The 20,200-nt window shown below is 43.2% G+C and overlaps 1 protein-coding gene across 3 annotated transcripts; it reads left to right on the top strand.

The window, feature by feature from the left end:
- The first annotated feature begins 3,838 nt into the window (after positions 1-3,838).
- On the top strand, positions 3,839-18,532 carry ETV7 (ETS variant transcription factor 7). 3 transcript variants are annotated; one of them, XM_081866595.1, is made up of 8 exons: positions 3,980-4,101; positions 9,504-9,627; positions 10,993-11,157; positions 11,701-11,823; positions 12,406-12,639; positions 13,434-13,576; positions 15,226-15,326; positions 16,048-18,532. In XM_081866595.1, exons 1-8 carry the CDS (start codon positions 4,096-4,098, stop codon positions 16,163-16,165), a joined length of 1,014 nt encoding a protein of 337 aa, XP_081722721.1. In that variant the 5' UTR covers positions 3,980-4,095; the 3' UTR covers positions 16,166-18,532. The 3 variants fall into 3 exon arrangements, with proteins under 3 accessions (XP_081722723.1, XP_081722721.1, XP_081722722.1); XM_081866597.1 differs by lacking the exon at positions 9,504-9,627 and having other exon boundaries at positions 3,839-4,101; XM_081866596.1 differs by lacking the exon at positions 11,701-11,823.
- The last annotated feature ends 1,668 nt before the right edge of the window (positions 18,533-20,200 follow it).

Genomic DNA, 20,200 nt, shown 5'->3' with positions numbered 1-20,200 from the left:
GTAGCACCTTAAAGACCAACTGAGTTAGTTCTAGGTATGAGCTTTCGTGTGCATGCACACTTCTTCAGATACACAGTGTATCTGAAGAAGTGTGCATGCACACGAAAGCTCATACCTAGAACTAACTCAGTTGGTCTTTAAGGTGCTACTGGAAGGAATTTTTTTATTTTGTTTTGACCTTCTTGACTCAACATTGTTAAGGTTTAAATATCTTAATTAACCAAGAGAAAAATATTATTATTAAATAAATAAATTCATATGCCACCCTCTCTACCTGTAGACCTCACGGCAGTTCACAGCATAAAATTACAATATAGAAAATACAAAATGCACAATAGAAATAAAAACAGAAAGAAACCAATAACCCACAACACATTTAAAAGGGCAGTGGATGTCAATCAGCCAAAGGCCTGATTAAAGAGGAATGTTTTTGCCTGGCACCTAAAGGTGCCCAGAGAGCATTCCACAAACAGGGAGTCACTGCAGAAAAGGCCCATTCTCATGTTGCCAGCCTCTCGTGGAGGAGGCACATGAAGAAGGGCCTCAGAGGGTGGTCTCATGGTCCAGGTAGCTTCATATGGAGAGAGGCGGTCCTTGAGGTATTGCATCCAAACAGAATCAACAACTCACATTCTCAAAAGGGAAGAATCACAGGAATATTCAACACACACATGTAAAGATGTATATAGACCATTATATTTTTATTTTTTTTTATAAAATATTTATTAGGGTTTTTTATAAAAGAAATACAAAGATAATAAACAGCATTGCTTTGTTTTAACAAAATTTCATAACTTCTTTGGACTTCCTCACGTCTCCCGCTCCCACTTACATCGTTAATAAAATTTTTCAAGCAAATTATCATCTTATTTGCAAATTTATAACCACTCAATTCAATATAGTGTAACAATTCTCCAACAAATTTTTGTTTCTCTTAATCTCATTTATCGTCAATTTCCGATCCAATTTAGTGATGGCCAATTATTTATAACCAAGCATCCTTATTAACATTCCTCTAAATCACAATATTTTTGTAGATAAATCTTAAATTTCTTCCAATCTTCTTCAATCCTTTCTTCTCCCAGGTCTCGAATTCTGCCAGTCATCTCCGCCAGTTGCATATAGTCCATCAGCTGCATCTGCCATTCTTCCAGTGTGGGTAGATCTTGAGTTTTCCAGTTCTTAGCGATGAGTATCCTTACTGCCGTTGTTGCATACATAAAGAATGTTCTATCCTTCTTTAACACCTTCTGGCCGACAATACCCAGAAGGAAGGCCTCTGGTTTCTTAGTGAAGGTATACTTAAATACCTTTTTCAGCTCATTATATATCATTTCCCAGAAGACCTTCACTTTAGGGCAGGTCCACCAGAGGTGAAAGAATGTTCCTTCATTTTCTTTACATTTCCAACATTTATTATTAGACAAATGGTATATTTTGGCAAGTTTAACTGGGGTCATGTACCATCTGTATATCATTTTCATTACATTTTCCTTTAAAGCATTACATGCAGTAAAGTTCAGCCCAGTGGTCCACAACCTTTCCCAAGATGTATATAGACCATTATATGTCACGAGCCCTTTCACATTCTGTTCTGATTTGGAGAGAAACCTCTAGACATGCCTGAAAATGGCCACAGCTGCAAACCCACCCGCACAATCAGATCCACCCCTTTAATTTTCAGATAAATGAACTAGGAATAATGATCACTCTCGTGATTTAGACTCAATTGCAAATGCAGCTTGGACCATCCACGCCATAGTACACATTGAAAAATTGGGCAAAAAATGATGCTATTGTTCACCAACTTGAGGGTCATTTCCCATAATAATTACATATCTTGAAACACTTTCCATGCAGGAGACCACAAGAATCCCAATCTACTTATCTAATCATATGGGACAAATTCCCATGCCTCTCTTTCACTGGGCTGGTTCAGACATAACACAAAATTTAGCGCTGCATAAATAAGCCTAGGTAACTCTTAGGGCTCAAATGCACCCCCTTCTCTTCTGGTGTCTTCCCTCTCCTGCTCTGCCTATGAGGAGATGAAAAGCTTTCACTTGCATTTTAGAAGAACCGTAACTTGACATGTCATCTAAACCTAGACAAACAGTAGTTAATTACAACCATTGTCGGTAGAACAAGCAGTTTCCAACCATTGTTCATGAAGTCAGTTTCATAAGCTTATATAGTACGTTAATCTTTTTGTTTTAGGGTTTGGATGATATGTTATATTCCAGTTAATCTACACCGTGGGTTGAAGCTGGCACTCACCTGCCCATAGGTACTTTGGAGAAGCTGGCAAATAACAACTAAGCCAATGTGTGTACAGGAGGAAGAGATAAACCATCGGTAAGGGCTTCCTACTACACATTTGCGTGGGAAAACAGATACGTGCATTATTTCTAATGAAAAATGTGTGAAATTCATGCCATGGGGAAATTTGGGTTACATGTGCTTTTAGAGTGCTTAAATCAATTAAAAGGGTAACTAATCCATCAGTTGATGGAAACTGCAGGAGGGGAGAGCACTCTCGCACTCAGATCCTGCTTGTGGGCTTTCCAAGGGTACCTGGCTGGGCATGGTGAGAACTAGATGGACCCTCCTGGCCTGATCCAGCACTCTTATGTTTGCTCATAATCAAGCCATATTAAACTAAATGGGGCTTACTCCCAGGTAAATAGGAAAAAATTGCTGCATACATATTTACCCAATTAACACTCATGACAGTTTTGGGGTATATGTTGTGAAAACCTGGGCACCATTTTAATAGAATCGTAGAGTTGGAAGGTACAGTCCAGTGTTGGAATTACATATAAGCTAAACAAGCTATAGCTTAGGGCCCCACTCTCTTGGTGGCCCCCCCCCCCAAAAAAAAAATTAAAGGGAAAAGCAACTGGATGTACATTTCCAAAATATAAGATAAAAAACAAATAAAATAAAACCTACATAAAGCAACAGTGTTTTGTGTTGTGTAGGCTCCTATGATGTAAGTGATGGGCCCCACCTGCTAGCCTGCTCCCTAAAATATCACTGGTTTGCTCATTTCTATGTACAGTGGTACTTTGTGTTACAGATGCTTTAGGTTAGACACTTCAGGTTACAGACTCCGCTAACCCAGAAATAGTACCTCGGGTTAAGAACTTTGCTTCAGGATGAGAACAGAAATTGCGTGGCGGCGTCGGCGTGGCGGCAGCGGGAGGCCCCATTAGCTAAAGTGGTGCTTCAGGTTAAGAATGGACCTCCAGAACAAATTAAGTTCTTAACCCAAGGTACCACTGTACTATAGGGTGCCTACATTCTGCATGGTCTGGTTGCATGGCAACATGTGCAAATGGCTTTAGATACTTGATAGGTCCATAAATTACCATATATATAGCATATGTTCAACAACAACAAAAACAGCGACAAAGGACAGCTGGACATGTAAAGGGCCCCATTACTTTCAGTAGATTAGGGCCGCATCAAACCCTGAAGGTACCCCAAGAGTTATCTAGTCCAACCCCTGCAGGAATCTCAACTAAGACATCCAAGACCGATGGCCACCCAACTTCTGGTTCTACAGGTTTCGTCCATTGCACAGTGAAACTGATGGATCTGCCTTCTCCAACTAACGACTGCATCGTGGCAGAAGCTCTGCTGAGTGTTTTTTTTTTGGGGGGGGGGTGCATAAGCGTTAATCCGTCCCTCGGGACGCTATGCTATGTTAGCCTTGAAGGCGCCGCGGGACTTTTCCTTCCAGGAAAGCAACGCTCCGGTTTGTCCTTTAAGCGCAGTTCTTTCAGAAACCCTCTTCCTCGCCGCTGGCTGTGCACAACGAGGCGGGACCAGCCGGCAAACCGGCGGCTGTGGGTGCTCTGCGGACTGAACTCCAGCAACCTTCGGATCCGGCTTCTTTCGTTTTCGTTTCCCGGAAGGGTAGTGCAGTAATCGGAGACCGCGATCTCCTGCCTTTGCTTGCCAAGCAGGGAGGGAGAGAGAGAGAGGGAGGGAGGGAGAGGGCGGCGAGGATCAGGGGGCAGAAGACTTGCTTTGCACCCCGAGCGCCCCAGCCCCCGGAGCAGCGGCTCCACCTTCCACTTCCCACCTGTAATGCAGGTAAGTAAGAGATGCTGGGAGCCCGTGGGACACCCGCTCTGCACTCACCGGACCCCCTGTACCCCCCCCCCTTTCAGTCTTCTGTGTCCAGTCTCCAGCGCCAACTCCGTTTTCTTTCTCTCCTCTCTCTCTTAACGCGCATCCCAAGTTCATCGCACACGTGGTCCCCATCCCTCTTCGCGTCCCGAGTGTCAGGCTGTATGTACCTGAGACCCTCCCACTTCCCACGTTCCTCGTGGACAGTTTCAGCTCCCCAAGTCCTCAGATAAAGTTTTCTGAGTTGTTTCTGTTAATTGGCTTATTTCAGGCTGGAGAAACTCTGGAATTCCCCCCTCCCCCCCTTCCCAGTTTATTTCACAAGAGGGAAGGAAAATAAGCTAATGTTCTAGGAGAAGCATTTTGGAGGAGAAAACTGGAGGGCCAAGGAGAGGTATAATCAACTTAAAAAAACAAACAAACCATAAATGTGTGTTGAAACTTAAACACTTTCTTTTCTTTTTTCCTTGGCTGATAGGCTAAAGCTTTTCGATTGTTTTCACCAAGTGACAAAGACAATTTTGGGCTGGAATATGTCATTTGTGAATGTTGCGAGTAGGCTGGAAGAGGAGGAGACCATTTTTAAAAACCAGCATTTATTCTTAGGCAGTGAAGATTGTACATTTGGGTTTCATATATGGGGAAAGCAAAGAGCAACTCGAGCTTGTTCTTGAGGATGTATTGCCACAAATGGAGAAATAAAGTGTTAGCTGGACGGTCTGATTAATATTCTGTAGCAAGGGGCGGGGAGTGTTTGTTTTTGGTTAATCATTGCTGTTGCCCTGCTTGAACAATGATTAATTTAGACCATTATTTAATTTCCTCCTCTACATTTCTCTATTTTATTCAGCTTTTTAAGAATAGTTTAGAAGTGAAGTGTAAAAATGGGTGGGTATCTTTCAGTTTTATTTTCACTGGGTGTTTGAATCTGAAACACTTTTTAAACTGTTGTGTAAAGAGTGCCTTAAGGCTAACAATAACAGCAGATTGTCTTGTGGCACCTTCAAGACTTATCAAATGTATTGTGCTTTTTAAAGACTTAATTAGATGGATGATAGACTTCAGTTCACAACAGCTTGTTCAATAATGTATAAACAATACGCAATAAGGTGCTGCTGATTTTTTGGGGGGGAGGGTAGAGATAACAACCAATTAATACAACTACCTCTTTGCTAATTAAAACAGCTAACAAGCCAGTCTATGTGTGTTCAGGCCATTTTTAAAGGCACATAGACTTCAGTCTATTCGGAATAGACTTCTTAGTGTCAGTGAGAATACACAAGTATTTGAGGATTTGAGACTTAAGTTTCAAATACTGACATAGTAAAGACTTAATAAATCCATAGAGACATAGGTTAATTAGCATGAAATATGGCTTAAAAATAGCTATAGCATCTGACATATCAGCCTCAGGTTAGCTTTTTTTAAAAAAGGTAAAGGACCCCTGACAGTTGAACGACTCTGGGGTTGGGACGCTCAACTCTCAATTCGCTTTACTGGCTGAGGGAGCCGACGTTTGCGCAGACAGTTTTTCCGGGTCATGCGGCCAGCATGACTAAGCCGCTTCTGGCAAAACCAGAGTATAGATCCTGTTTATTTCAAAGATGGAGTCACTCATAACCTTTGCTCTCTTCCATCAAAATCAATGAGACCTAAACTTCCTTAATTTTGTCTGAATCATTGCTTTAAGTTACAAAGTGCTTTGCATTTATTTATTTTGCATTTCCCTCTACAACCACCCTGGTATCTATTATTCCCATTTCACAAAAGGTGAAAACTGAAGCTGTGTGTATACGCCATATATTAAAAACACGCACACCTGAATCCTGGGAACTGTAGTTCACCCCTAGTAGAAGCAGCACCCCATATAGTATTCTCTGTTTTTTTTGGGGGGGTGGACTTTAAATGTATGGTTTATACATAGCCTAAAAGAAATTGCCTTGCTCAAGGCCACATGAAAAACACTTTGCACCGATGTATCCTATGCATGGAGACTATGCAAGAACTGACTTAGTTGGTCTTTAAGGTGCTACTGGAAGGAATTTGTTTTGTTTTGACTATGGCAGACCAACACGGCTACCTATCTGTATTTTTTTTTTTAAAATAATTTTTATTAAAGTTTTCCAATTTAAAACAAATTAAATCCAATTTATAATCTTTTTCCAATAACCAGGACTTCCCCTCCCCTCCCCCTCTTGTCTTCCAGTTTAACAAATCAATTCAACAAATTCTTATCCCCAAATTACACTTATCGTCAATAACCCAATTTTTCAAAAATTCCCATCCCCTAAGATCGACCTAATTCCCTTCCACGAGTTCCCCCCCTTCAAGAATAATGCAGATAAAAATAAACAAGATAAAAAAATAGTTTTGCACCCTTTGGATTCCAGATTTCCCTCCCCCCTTTCCCGGTTGCGTTCCCAATATCCCTCGACATCTGATATCTTCCTGGGGTTCCCACATCTCACTAAACCCAGACCTCTCTAGTCCTTTACCAGTCATTTTTAAATTCAAGTGTCCAATCATAGAAGGAGTCTATCTCAAAAAGGGGCCCATTTCTTCTATCCAGATTTTTATATCCAGGAGTAAAAACTCCAATTTTATTTCTGTAAGCTTGTCAAATCTGAATGTCCCAAATGTTCCCACTTCCTGTTCTGTCCAGATCTTGTTATTTCATTATTCTTATTAATCACACTCCTCCTTTTTATTTTTTGCTTTTTCCCTGCTCTTCTGCCGAAATGTTCTATTTCCAAAAGTTTCTAGTTTCTCTGCAGAGGCTTGTTATTCAGAAGCAAAACATTGCGTCATGTCCCTTTCATTTACATCCATTGTTTTCTGTAGTGTGTAGACCTCTGTAGACAAAATAATGTTCCATTTCTGCAGTTTCCCAGGAGATAAAAAGTTCTGTTCAACTGTTCAAATTTCCATCAAAAACACTTGCAATATCCCTCAGCTCCTCTAGATGGATTTCGGTAACTGAGTTCCCTTCCAGATCACATCCACCAATCCAAGTAGCTTGTTGATCCTTATTTGAAACATTTTATATCCAATTTATAATCAATGTAACCGGCAAAGTCCTCATAACAAAGTCTCTGTTTTGTTCTTCCGTTTTGACAGCTCTTTGACAGCTGTCAAAACCTCCGTTTCTCTTCCCCAGGCATTTTCACCGGTCGCTCCCGGGGTTCCGGGGGGGGGGGTTGCTTTTTAGTTCAAATTCCACTTTTCTCCTCCAGCTCAATCTTATATTTTTCCCTCGCGAAGTCACTAATTCATCAAGATAAGGTCACTCTCGATCTTAGTTGTTAAGTCCTTTGTTTTGGCTCTTCTACAATTGGGGGGGGGGATGACTTCCTTTTTATACCCCCCCCCCGCTCGCTCCGGATTTTAAAAAATTATCCCTCTTTTTAATCCATATTCCAATTACTCACGGGTTGTTCTTTTGGATCCAAATTTTCAATGGAAGAAGCCAGCGCTCTCCACCGAATGGCATGCGGCTTCGCTCGGCAGGGGAAGCGGCGGACTCAAAGCACCCCCCCCCAGGCGCCCGCTCTCCAGCCTTTAAAAAGGCTCTTGCGCGGGCCGAGGGGGGGCTCAAAGGTGCCAGCCGAGTCACCATGTCCATGGGGCTCCGTGCCCATGGTTTTTGCGGGTCCCCGTGTTGCCGGCGCGGTAGAACCCAGCCCCTGCCGAGCCGGCTCCCTCCGGAGCACGGAGGGAGCCCGCCATTCAGCGATGGCGCCAACCCGGAAGTCCACAACACGGCTACCTATCTGTAAAAGGAGACTATTATTGATGAGGGCTATGGTTTCAATGTCTGGATTAAGAGACATATAGCGATTGTGACAGCAGTGCTGTAGTCTCTAAACAGATTATTTATTTTTTAGTTGAGAAGAGGATAACTCAACTCAAAAATGAAACAAATTTCTTCTTCAGATCTAAGTCTTGCCTAGAAATTGCACATACAGAAACATCCCTTCTGTGCTTGAAATTTGGTGAATTACTGCCAAAGATGGCTGTGTACACACCAGAGTGTTAATACACACGTGGGTTCCCCAGATCTGATCTGCCCCCCATGGGGTTTTGTGCACTTTCAGCCACATATGAACTCTTTAAGCTGATTTCTGTCCAAGGTTTCCCATCTACATCGGTAGATAGTGCTTGATGGGATGTATTTGCATGGTGTGCTGTTGTCTTCTCCCCCCAGTCACTATTTCCCAACCCTCCTTGGGTTCTGGAAATCCGAGGTTTGTTGTGGGCAGGTATTTGTTTACCTGTGTGTACCTCCTTTTGAGATTCAGGTTTTCTGATATATCAGACTTGCATAAAACAGTAGTTTGCTTTAAAAAGTGTGTGTCCTTCCCAGCCATGCCAATAGCTTGCCCTTCCTGAGTTCTTCAAACTTGAAGTCCATTATGAGCATGCCTGCAGGTATTGGTTTGCCTGTGCACTCACCATTTTATTATTTTTGTTTTTTGATATATAGCAGATTTGCACTAAACAGTGGGTTAAAATAATAATAATATGTGTGCCATGTGATATGAATAACTCTTCACCAGCCTTTCCTGCCCTGTATCATGATCAAATGGCAGCAAATTATAATACAATCACCACTGCTATTCATAAAGCTCTGCTATCCATTTTTCTCTCACCCTCCCTCTGAGGGGATCAAGGTAGTATTTGTGGGGTTATCTCATTTTATCTGTGCAACAAATAAAGGATGTGGAGTAGGCTTGGATACAGTAAGCAGCCCAAGATCACCCAGTGAGCTGTATGGCTTAAGTCAGAGGTCAGCAATGTGCGGCCCATGGGCCAGATGTGGGCCACAAAGACCGTTTTACCGGCCCACAAGCTTCTCCTGAACTGAGCCGCCTGCTTGGTGAGTCCCCCGCCTGCTGCACTAAGCCAGCGCAGTGTGGAGACTCGCCGAGCGGTGCCGGAAATCGTATCTGTGCATGCACAGATATCGAAAATCACACCTGCGCATGTTCGTGGCGCCAGAAATCACTTCTGCGCATGCGCAATTTTCAGCGTCCTGAGCATGCACAGAAGCGATTTCTGGCGCCACGAACATGCGCAGGTGTGATTTCTGGTGTCGCACTGCGCCAGCCTGGCCCACGGATGATCTCCAAGGGAGTGATCCGGCCTGTGGCTGGTAAGCCTTGCCGACCCCTGGCTCAAGTGCATGGCCCTGTCCATCATCCAACAAATGTCCTTCTACACTGCTCTCATCGTCAAGCTGCCATCGGAACAGGTTCCACTTGCTTCTGTATAGCACAGAGTGATACAAATGTTTCAGCGAGGCATGACTCAAACATGGGGAATCCAGTTTGTTCTCCACATCTTCGGTATGTTTTTCCTTTCTAAAGGGTGAAGTGGCAACTAGTTCTTCAGCTCCCGTGGCAACATCTGCTTTGCCCCTGCAATTCCAGCCCACATCTGTTCCATCCTTACTCTACGAGGGACAAATCTGCACATTACCAGGCTGCCTCAGTGAGTAGAAGGGTCATGATGTAAGGGACCAGTGATCAATACAATTTTTAAAAAAGCAAGAACTGTAACAAAATGTTGCAGTGTGAAGTGCTCCTTTTTGGATACTCCATTTCATTACCTCTCTCATCCTCTCTTCTGTCCCCCCCCCCCATAACAGACAGACCACATTCATTGGCCCGTGAGCGTGATCTTCTTTTGGGGGGAAGAGCACCTCACACAGGATTTCCCCTGTGAAGTTTGTACTTCTGCAAATCTTGAGTTCCCCCCAAGCCTCTTGATATCTCCCTTTTGCAGATGGATAGTTTCATTTTTGGCTGCGTAAGCAATGACACTCGCTTCTGATCATCACTTCTCATATGTACGAATATTTTTATGGAGCAGACCTGGGTCAGGTGATGCCCTGGTCAAACACACCTACTGCCTGTCACATTATTAAAGCACTCCTAGTGTAAATGAAAACAGACGTAACATTTTAAGAGTGGAGGGGTTGGTCTGAAAGCATTCTCAACATTTTCTGTGCAAAGGCAACTTTTCTTCTGGGGTGGGGGAAAAAAATTCTGGAATTTTGCAGCTTTTCAGTTTGAAGCAGGTAAAAGCTTGGGGAGTGAGGAGTGGATGGACAAGAATGATGGCCGAACCAGCATTCAGTGGCTTCCAACCCACCTTTTCTTTATACACAACATCTGTCTTCTTCGCCTATTAAGGCAGAGTGATCCTAAGAATGTCTTGTGATGTGAATGAGAGAGAAAGCAGAAGGGGAACTATTGTTAAATGAGACACAGTGGTACCTCGGGTTAAGTACTTAATTCATTCCGGAGGTCCGTACTTAACCTGAAACTGTTCTTAACCTGAAGCACCACTTTAGCTAATGGGGCCTCCCGCTGTGGCTGCGCCGCCGCTGCACGATTTCTATTCTCATCCTGAAGCAAAGTTCTTAACCTGAAGCACTATTTCTGGGTTAGCGGAGTCTGTAACCTGAAGCGTATGTAACCTGAAGCATATGTAACCTGAGGTACCACTGTATACAGGTACACTCTAATGAACTTTTCGTTCAGTTTTAGAGATGCAGGAAATAGAAAGCCTATTTAAGTGCATGTCTGAAGCCAGCCTGGCTCAGGGTTGTGTATTTTGATATGATACTTTATACTATGAGAATGCAGAATTGATTATTTGATGCACAATTCAGCATCCTAAGGACCTCACCCTTCGTTTTCTAAAAAGCAATTTCCTAGTCCACATGGCTGTGAATATAGACTTGAAAATGTATAAGAACTACATGGGAAAGTCTCAGAAGCTGGTTGGCAGGGGGGGAGGGGAGCATTGTCTTGTTATTTTAATTTAAACATCAGTCTCCTTTGGTTGCAGGAATCCAGCCCTCTCTGTGGAGCAAAGATGATGTGAGTCACTGGCTGAGATGGGCTGAGAAAGAATATTCCCTCAGGGAAACAGACGAAAGCAAGTTTGAAATGAACGGGAAAGCCCTGTGTATTCTCACCAAGGAAGATTTCAGATTGCGGGCTCCTAACTCAGGTTAGAAATGTTTCCCCTTAATAACGCAAGGGAAATGAAGGATTTCTTACAGGGAAAGAGAATTAGAAAGGCTTGGATGTAGTTACAACACTAAAGGGAACGCGTGGAAATAATGTGCAAAGCCTTTGCACTCAAAAGGTGACAACATCCAAGGGCAGAAGTAAAATCATTTTGAGTAGGTCAAATACTTGGCTGAGTTTAATAGTGGATCTCAGTTTCTCAGGTACTCAGTAAACTGGGCTTCTGCCTTGCAAAGCAAGATGGAAATTCCTGACTGACTAGGATGTCTTTTGAGTCACCAAATGTGGACTCTTCTTCCTTGGAGGATTTTAGTTGGATGGTCATCTGTCAGGGATGCTTTAGTTGAGATTCCTGCATTGCAGGGGGTTGGACTAGATGACCCTCAGGGTCTCTTCCAACTCTACGATTCTCTGAAAATGGTGCATAGGTTTTCACAACATATACCCCTAAACTGCCATTAATGTTATTTTTGGGGGATATGCATAACGTGGGATTGGTCTTTCTCTATTTCTTTTCCCACAGGAGATGTTTTGTATGAATTGCTCCAATATATTAAGACCAAGAGGCGAGCCCTTATTTCTAGCCCTTTCTTTAACTCTGCCCTTCGGGATGCAGAACACGCACAGGCCCAGAGCGCTCCAGAAGGTAAGTGCTATGGAGTTGTGGATTCATCTTGGTCAATTACCCTTGGCTGGTACTCCAGCAGCCATGGATTCAAATCTTGGAGTCTCACATGCTAGCAGGCAGAATCTAGACCTTAAAGGTGGGAGAGGGGGCAAGGCTTAGAGAACCTGATCAGCAAAGTGAAGATTCAAGTACAACCCCTGATAGCTCCAGTTAAAAAGGTCTCAGCCAGTGGGACACAGCACGAAAGGAAAAAGAGATGGGGAGGAAGGAGGAAAACCAGAAAACTTAAACACCAGTTCTCAAGAGTTCAAAAGCTTATCTCTCTAACCAGAGGACTGATAGCCTGGTGCAACAATGCCAGGATATTGGATCCAAATAAAATAAACTGCTTCCTTCAGTTTTCTTCTCTTCTGAGATAATCTTTGGGGTTCTTCCCATAGGTGCCAAAGTCCATGCTAGATACATAGTGCTAGGAAAGAACTTTAGCCAGTTAGTCTGTCATGGTTGCTTTGGGTCCTGGGCTTACTTCTTGTTATAAGTTCATTTCATAGTATTCAAGTGACTGAGAATATACTGAATGAAGCCCTGATCTCCTCACAGGTGTGAGATGTAAGTTAGATGGTCTCTCAGCTGATGGCCATTCACACCCGACAGAAAGGTTGATCATCCCTACAAGTCTTCCAAGCCATACAGACACGACTAGATCTCAAGCCAAGATCTTCTACAGCCCTGGCTCCATCAGCCTCTCTGATCATAATTTGGGGATCAATTACAGGGGAGATATTATTTGCTCGTTTCCTGGGACACCAGCTCCAGTCAGTGGTAAAATTGCTGGTAAGCATGAATTTTCTGTGATCCTTAGCTCCATTGTCATAAATCAGATTATATTTGTAATTTCTGTGGCACCTTTTCTACAAACTCAAAGCGTTTTATTTGATTTTTTTTTAAATTGTAGACTGTGTTTCAAACAAAATGTTTCCCAAAGAGGTTTACAAAAATATACGCAAATAAAACACAAGACAATTCCGAAATATGGGGAGTAGGCAGTGCTTTCAAAGGGAAATATGGGAGGGGTGTGTGGCTAGGCGGCACTTTCAAGGAAAAATAGGCTGGTGGAAGGGAAGGCTTCATCCTCTTCCCTTGCCCTGTTTTCAAGCTCACTGTGAATATCTCCTCAGGGCCAGGCTCTCAAACTGGAAGACTAAGCAAAGGGAAACACAGCCAGGGGACATTTTCAGAGGATAATTGGTGGGAGAGGTCAAGCACACATCCTACCGGCTTGCTGCTTGTCTCCTATAAAAGCTTTCTTTGCTCCTGGATTACCTCAGCAAACACTGCTATGGGAACCTGTGTTTTGCTGAGGTAACATTTAGTTCCTTTCTTAGCTGCAGGCCACACAGGGGCAAATGCTGAACTTTTCACCCACTGAGAGTAAGAGAGGTCTGCTATCAGGCACAAAATTGCAGCGTGGTAGTCCTGCTCTTCCTCACATCATTGGCCACTTATTTGTGGTAGCTTGGAAATGCACCCTCACCTAAAGGATGATACAGAATTGCCCAGTAAAGATGCTAATTTATGTCATCCTAGCTAATTGAACCACAACCCTTCTTTTTTCTGCTATACTACAGACTGCAGGTTACTTTGGGATTACGTCTACCAGCTCCTCTGTGACAGCCGATACGAAGCATTTATAAAATGGGAAGATAAAGAGGCCAAGATATTTCGTGTTGTTGACCCCAATGGACTAGCCAGGCTCTGGGGTAATCACAAGGTACCCAGTAAGCTTCTCATGTGGAATTACGTAGATGCAGATTTTATTTTTTAAAAAGTTGTTTGGGCCGTCCCTAATTCTGGTGAAACAACTGAACAGAAGGGATACTTGCAGGTTTAAAAACCTAACTAATAAAAATAATGTATAGTATAAATGTTATTATTGAAGCTGCCTTTAGGGTGCATTGTTTGAGCAGGCATATGGGGATATCAGATCTGTTGGTTGGTAAGAGCTCCTAGCTGACAGATCCATACCCAAGTAAGTACCCCGAGAGTACTTACTCATGTGGGGATCCCTTGATTTAGGTACAATGATTAGGCCAATTTTTTTATTGGTAAAGTTGGAAGATTGTCTTAGATTTAAAAAGTGGGTAAATTTATTTTACCCTGCCTTGGAGTTTCCACATTGCCATCAACAACTACCGTATTTTTCACCTCCAAAAATGAAGGGGGAATATATGTGCGTCCTATGGGGCGAATGCAGGCTTTCGCTGAAGCCTGGAGAGCGAGAGGGGTCGGTGTTCTCCAGGCTTCAGGAAGCTATCCGCAAGCCTTGTGCCCGCCGGGCTCGCAGGCAGCAACCTGCAGCCCGAAGCACGGGGCGCACTCTAGAGCGCGCCCCGTGCTTCGCACAGATGTCCGCAGGCCTTGCGAGCCTGGCGGGAGTGCCCACCGGGCTCACAAGGCTTGCGGGCAACAGACTGTTCAGGGGGATGGGGTTGGGGGAAGCTCGGGCTTCCCCTGCCCCCCGCCCCGCAAGCAAGCTCCGGGAGCGATGGCGAGGTTGCGCAACCTTGCCATCACTCCCGGACCCGTTCTGGGGGCTGGGGTCAGGGGAAGCTCAGGCTTCCCCACAAGCTTCGGGAGTGATGGTGAGGTTGGGCGCAACCTCGCCTTCGCTCCTGGACCCCCAGCCCCGAGGCTAAAAACAAAGCCAGGACAGCTAGCGGGATCCATCCCGCTCGCTGTCATGGCTTCTTTGTTCTTTGGGGCTGGGGGGGGGGAATAAATTTTTTTCTTTATTCCCCCCCCCCAAAAAAAGTGCGTCCTATGGGCCGGTGCACCCTATAGGACAAAAAATACGGTATTCTTCTTGAAATAAAGTCATCTGTCTAAAGATCTCAGCAGGTGTCCTGTTCAAACATTAAACATGGTTTACCAGGTTATTTTATTCTAAATTCTTATCTACAATCTAAGAGGGATTGGAAGAGGGGGCTTGGTGGCAGAGCACTAAAATTCTAAGTGCAATCTGTTTTAACTCTTGCTAAAAGGACTCAGGTTGCAGGAATGGGAAAGAGCTGCTCCTGATACAATGATGAGCCACAGCCAATTGGAATAGACATCACTGGGCTAAATGTACTACTGATGTACACTAAGGCAGCTGTTTTTTTAAAAAAATCTTATTAACTCACACTTTCAAATGAAGTTGCTCGAACCATTTGTCGCTCAGCTCTATTTAAAACAGCATCTGTTGCAATTTATTACGTTTGGAATGGAGTGTTCAAGCATCTAGTCCAGTGACCACTGAACTACGATTCTGCAGGAAGATCCTATGGTGCTTTTTAGCTAACTGAGCTTAAACCATTCCTATTGCAGCCAAAGGAAATCAACTTCCGGTTGAATGAAACCCATAATCTTTTGAATTTACAGAACCGCAGGAACATGACGTATGAGAAAATGTCAAGAGCTTTGAGACATTACTATAAACTCAACATCATCAAAAAGGAACCTGGGCAGAAACTCTTATTCCGGTAAGAAAATAAGAGTTCAACCTGTAAAGTGAGCTCACTGGGGAGTTACTGCGAGAGAACTGCACGTTAGCAGGGTAGGTATTGTTTGCTGCACAGAAAGTGCTCTGCTCTCTAGTGGAGGAGGAGGAGGAGGATGGGGGCAACTTGGTTGTGTCCCACCTGCATCGGGGAGATGTTGTGCACCACAGTGCAGATCTACTCAGCTAAAAGGTATGAAACCTTTTGAAAATTTGTTTTGCTCAGCTATGGGACTTTTCTTTGGTGGCAAGGAACTCTGAGACAGCAGGGTTTGAGCCAAGGACCTTCACCCAAAGGATGAGCCCCTTAGTCAGCATGGAATCCTGTATGTGATGCTGAGATGCAGACCAAGTTGCATGTGACTTCAAGTAAGCATACTCTGGCCATTTTTATTTTACAGAAAAAATCAGCTATGGGGCCCAGACCTACAGTGTGCTTCCAATCCAAACTGGGGACCCATACCAGTTTTCAGAAGACTGCTGGTGTTGGTCCTTAAACTGGATTGGAAGCATGTTCTTGATCTCGTCCCTAACCACTGATTTTTCTACAAAATGGCTAAGTTAATCTTGTTTCCTGGGACACTTTAATGTGTTGTTTGGCCCAATGACTGTACCTTAAAGAGTGGGGTTGGAAGTGGGCTTGAGAAACAAATGGGAATACGGATTAGCTCAAAGTGTGCATGTTTGTTTCTTTAAAATTCCAGATTCCTGAAAACTCCTGGAGAGAGAAAACCTGACAAGTCTAGCGAATTTGAGCAGCTGGACAATGAAGAGCAGGAAGGAGAGGACTGGAAAGAAGATGTGCTGGAAATCTCACCATAGAACATTTGCCAAGCCACAGAAGCACTTAGAGGCTGCGTTGTGCAATGGAAAAGCTTTAAATGACTGGACGATGTGAAATAATGTTTCGGGGCTTGTGTATTCTGTTGCTTCCTACAGCTCATATTAATCCACTGGACCTCTGCTGACTTAGAATCAGACCATCAGCTTTTAATCTACTGCTGAACTGTAAGCAAACTCTGTCAGCATTTCTGTTTGAAAATGGCAGTGCTCAGAATCACATATCTATAGCCACTGCCCATCTTGTTGCTCGGTGATTTGTAAGCCACTCTTTCACAGACCAGCGTCTTAAGATCTATAGATCCATAACCCCATAATTCTGTTATTTTTTTGATTTTGTGTGTGTGTGTGTGAATGCTCTCTACATTTTATAAAAGTGTGGTGGTGTGGCCTGTCTAGTACAGCATCTCAGATGCTCAAGGGAAGCCCAAAACAGGACCTGAATGCAACAGCATTCTCTCCATTTTCTGCAACTAGAACAAGACAACTTGCTTGGCCAATATACAAACACTACATAAGCTGACTGGGACCATTAGACTTTAAATATTTTCACATACTTGGTTAAGCCATTTGAGTAGCAACTATTGCCCTCTCTAAAGTGGAACATCCTGAAACTTGCAAAACCAGCTCCCAAAACTTTCTAGAGTGGCCCTTAAATGTTTTCAGTGTAGACCAGGGGCCGGTCCACTTTCCCTCAGACCTTGTGGGGGGCCGCACTATATTTTGAAAAAGATAAATAAAAAATGAACGAATTCCTATGCCCCACAAATAACCCAGAGGTGCATTTTAAATAAAAGGACACATTCTACTCATGTAAAAACATGCTGATTCCTGGACTATCCGTGGGCCGGATTTAGAAGGCGATTGGGCCGGATCCAGCCCCTGGGCCTTAGTTTGTCTACCCATGGAGTGGACAGCCAATTTAATAATGACCCTGACAACTGCTAATGTAGATTGAAATCCAGATAATGGTGACTTTGACAATATATTATTTCACAAATTGTTTTCTTCTTTAGTTTTGACATTGCTATTCTAATTTTGTTTGCTTTTTTACAAATGGGAAGTGGAGTCCGAGAGATAAAATAAAGGTACTCTTTTAGCATAAGCACAACTTTCCTCCAAGCTGCACAAATATAGAACACTATCCTTCCATTACTGTGCTATGGTAGGAAGAATCAAGTCAGTCTTCCAGAAACATTAATAGCAAACTCTGAGCCTTTTGCTTGCAATTCTTTTTCTGTGAGTGCTTTCTTTTTGAAAGAAAGAGCGAGAGAAAGAAAAAGCTGCTTTTCTCTTATCACTATCAAATATTTAATTTCCAAACTAGGTGCTTTTCATTTCACAGTTGCTGATAATAACTATATTGAACTCCGATCTGGCTTAGGTTGCATGCTACTATTCCTGCAAAATAATTAGTGGCCCTGAATGAGAATGCACATTCCAGGCTGCATTGAAAGATGCATGCAGCCAGTTCAGTAAGGTCTAGATGAGCTCTGCAGTGTGGATGCAGATGCTCATCTGAAGCAGTGATGGCATTAGTTAATTTTAGACTCTGGACCAATTGGTCAGGGAGCCCCTCCTCCTCTTGGATGGTAGTGTATATTGCTTCATTTCCTTCAAATCCCTCCCTTGGGTTGCCTTTGGGTGGCTTTCCTGCTCATTCTGCCCAGCTGGGTCCTGAACATACACCCCAAAGGAACCGATCTGAATGTACATTACTTTCATCCCGATAAGGCTAACTACTCCACGCTGGTTATGTGAGGATGACTGTACCCTTATTAGTTACATTAGTGGCTTGTGTCCAGTGCAAAATAAATGAAATGTGAGACAGTGGTTGGGGCAACCCAGTCAGATGGGCAGTGTACAAATAATAAGTTGTTATTATTATTGCTGGGGAAGAAGGGAGCCCAGAAAGAGCTGCTGATTTCTTATGATGTTGTTGCCCTGTGTATGACTTTAGGAAGATGCCACAGATCCAGTGCTAGTACTCTTCTAATGTTTGTTTTGGGATTAATACCTCAGACCGCAGAACCTCACATGCTGCAGCAGGATCTCTGCATACCTATTAAGCAGAATTGCATGGGTATGTTAAATGGAGGGTGGAGGAGAATGTGGGAATGAAGCTTAAAAGGGAACCAGAATCTGGATGGATTTGAAAAGTGCAGGGCTGGTTTAGGGATGAAAGCTTATTTTGCATTTGAATTCTAGTGATTCTTATCTGAATTAAATACAGCCTTGCTCTGTTGCAGCAGAGAGAAGATTGTTGCACTGATACCTAACGAGGATATGGACTTTGTTTTTCAAAATAGATGGCACTATAAAATAAACGAACAGGAAGCATGAATCAAAGGATTTGTTGAGTTTGTGAATAACACATTTTAGGCATGCAAGCTGATTCACCATTCATAGGTAGGGGATTTTTGGTTGTTGCAGCAACATTCCCGTTTTACAGATGGGAATCTGAAGCTGAAAGGCAAGGACTTATGAGAGCTAATGAGCAAAAACTCCAGAGTCCCAAGTTTGGCTCACTATTCAGTGGACTACACTAGCTTGCTCAACAATGAAGTAGAGTTAACAGCAAATAAAAAAATACATTGCTTTATACACTTTCACAATCAGTGTTGTTCAAACACCATACCAAACTGCACTTGGTGCTATAGAAGTACTATTATTTACTACTATTATGCAGCAAAGCATCCGAAGCTGCTGCTAAGTAGTGAAACCTTCTGTCCACTTGACAATGATGGGGAACGCACAGGAAACCATACAGAGGGGTAAACCTTGTCAACACTGAGATGACCTGTTTTCCTTAAAACGGATGATCTGTTTCCACAGCTTAGAGGCATTCTACACAGCTACACACACTATAATACAGAAATGTGTGTGGACTCTGCAGAAACATAGGTAAAGGGGACCCCTGACCATTAGGTCCAGTCGTGAATGACTCTGGGGTTGCGGCGATCATCTCACTTTATTGGCCGAGGGAGCTGGTGTACAGCTTCCGAGTCATGTGGCCAGCATGACTAAATTGCTTCTGGCGAACCAGAGCAGCGCACGGAAACGCTGTTTACCTTCCCGCTGGAGCGGTACCTATTTATCTACTTGCACTTTGATGTGCTTTTGAACTGCTAGGTTGGCAGGAGCAGGGACCGAGCAATAGGAGCTCACCCCGTCGCAGGGATTCAAACCGCTGACCCGTCGCAGGGATTCGAACCGCTGACCTTCTGATTGGCAAGTCCTAGGCTCTGTGGTTTAACCCACAGCACCACCCGCGTCCCTCCTTCAAAAACATAAGTTGATCCAATTAAAAGATATTACCTTGCATTTTTATTTTAACTGATGTAACCATGACTTCTCAGACATTTACTTCTTCTGCCAATTATTCCCTCAGGGACAGTTAAGGGGGGTGGAAGATAAGGAAATAGAAGTCCAACAGAGCAAAACCACTAAGTTTGTGTGGCACCAAGCTACAAGAGAGGCAAGCTCTTGGAAACAATCTTTCAAACTCCGAATTCCAAAAATGTCTCTTGTAAACCTTTTTTATTATATAATCTATATTCCATTATAGTTTGTGAAATTGCAAACCCCATGAATGAGAGGTCATGCTGCAATATTTTATAAAATGGATATACACCCATATATCAGACCCTAAGTTGTTATACTTCACAGTAGTTTAAGTACATGATTAGATGACAAATTCATCTACTAGGCTCTTGAAAGTATTAGTTATCCATACCTGTTTTATATATCCTATCCATCAATGCTAGGCTTTAATATATATAATATATACTTGGAGGGATAGGTATCAGAATAGCTACTGATGGGTCAGAAAATAAAACGAGCAGCAGGAATTCGTCACCCTGATTCAACTTGTGCCTCAAGCTGACACCTCATGTCTGAGACTGATGTGATGCAGCTCTTTCTGAATTGTTCCACTCCAGGCTACGGGTGTGGGCTTTAAAATTTGAATGCTTCCTCTCTCTACACCCCAAATCCCCTTGCTCATGTGGAAACAAA

Source organism: Podarcis erhardii, assembly GCF_964252035.2.
Source record: "Podarcis erhardii genome assembly, chromosome: 6".
NCBI classification, from domain to species: domain Eukaryota; kingdom Metazoa; phylum Chordata; class Lepidosauria; order Squamata; family Lacertidae; genus Podarcis; species Podarcis erhardii.
Note: the sequence above shows the minus strand (reverse complement) of the source record. Positions and strands in the feature narration are given on the sequence as shown.

Excerpts from the sequence above, each read along its gene's own strand:
- ETV7 (XM_081866595.1), top strand. Across the intron at positions 11,158-11,700 it reads ATTGCGGGCTCCTAACTCAG|GAGATGTTTTGTATGAATTG; the intron begins GTTAGAAATGTT and ends CTTTTCCCACAG. Across the intron at positions 15,327-16,047 it reads GGGCAGAAACTCTTATTCCG|ATTCCTGAAAACTCCTGGAG; the intron begins GTAAGAAAATAA and ends TTAAAATTCCAG.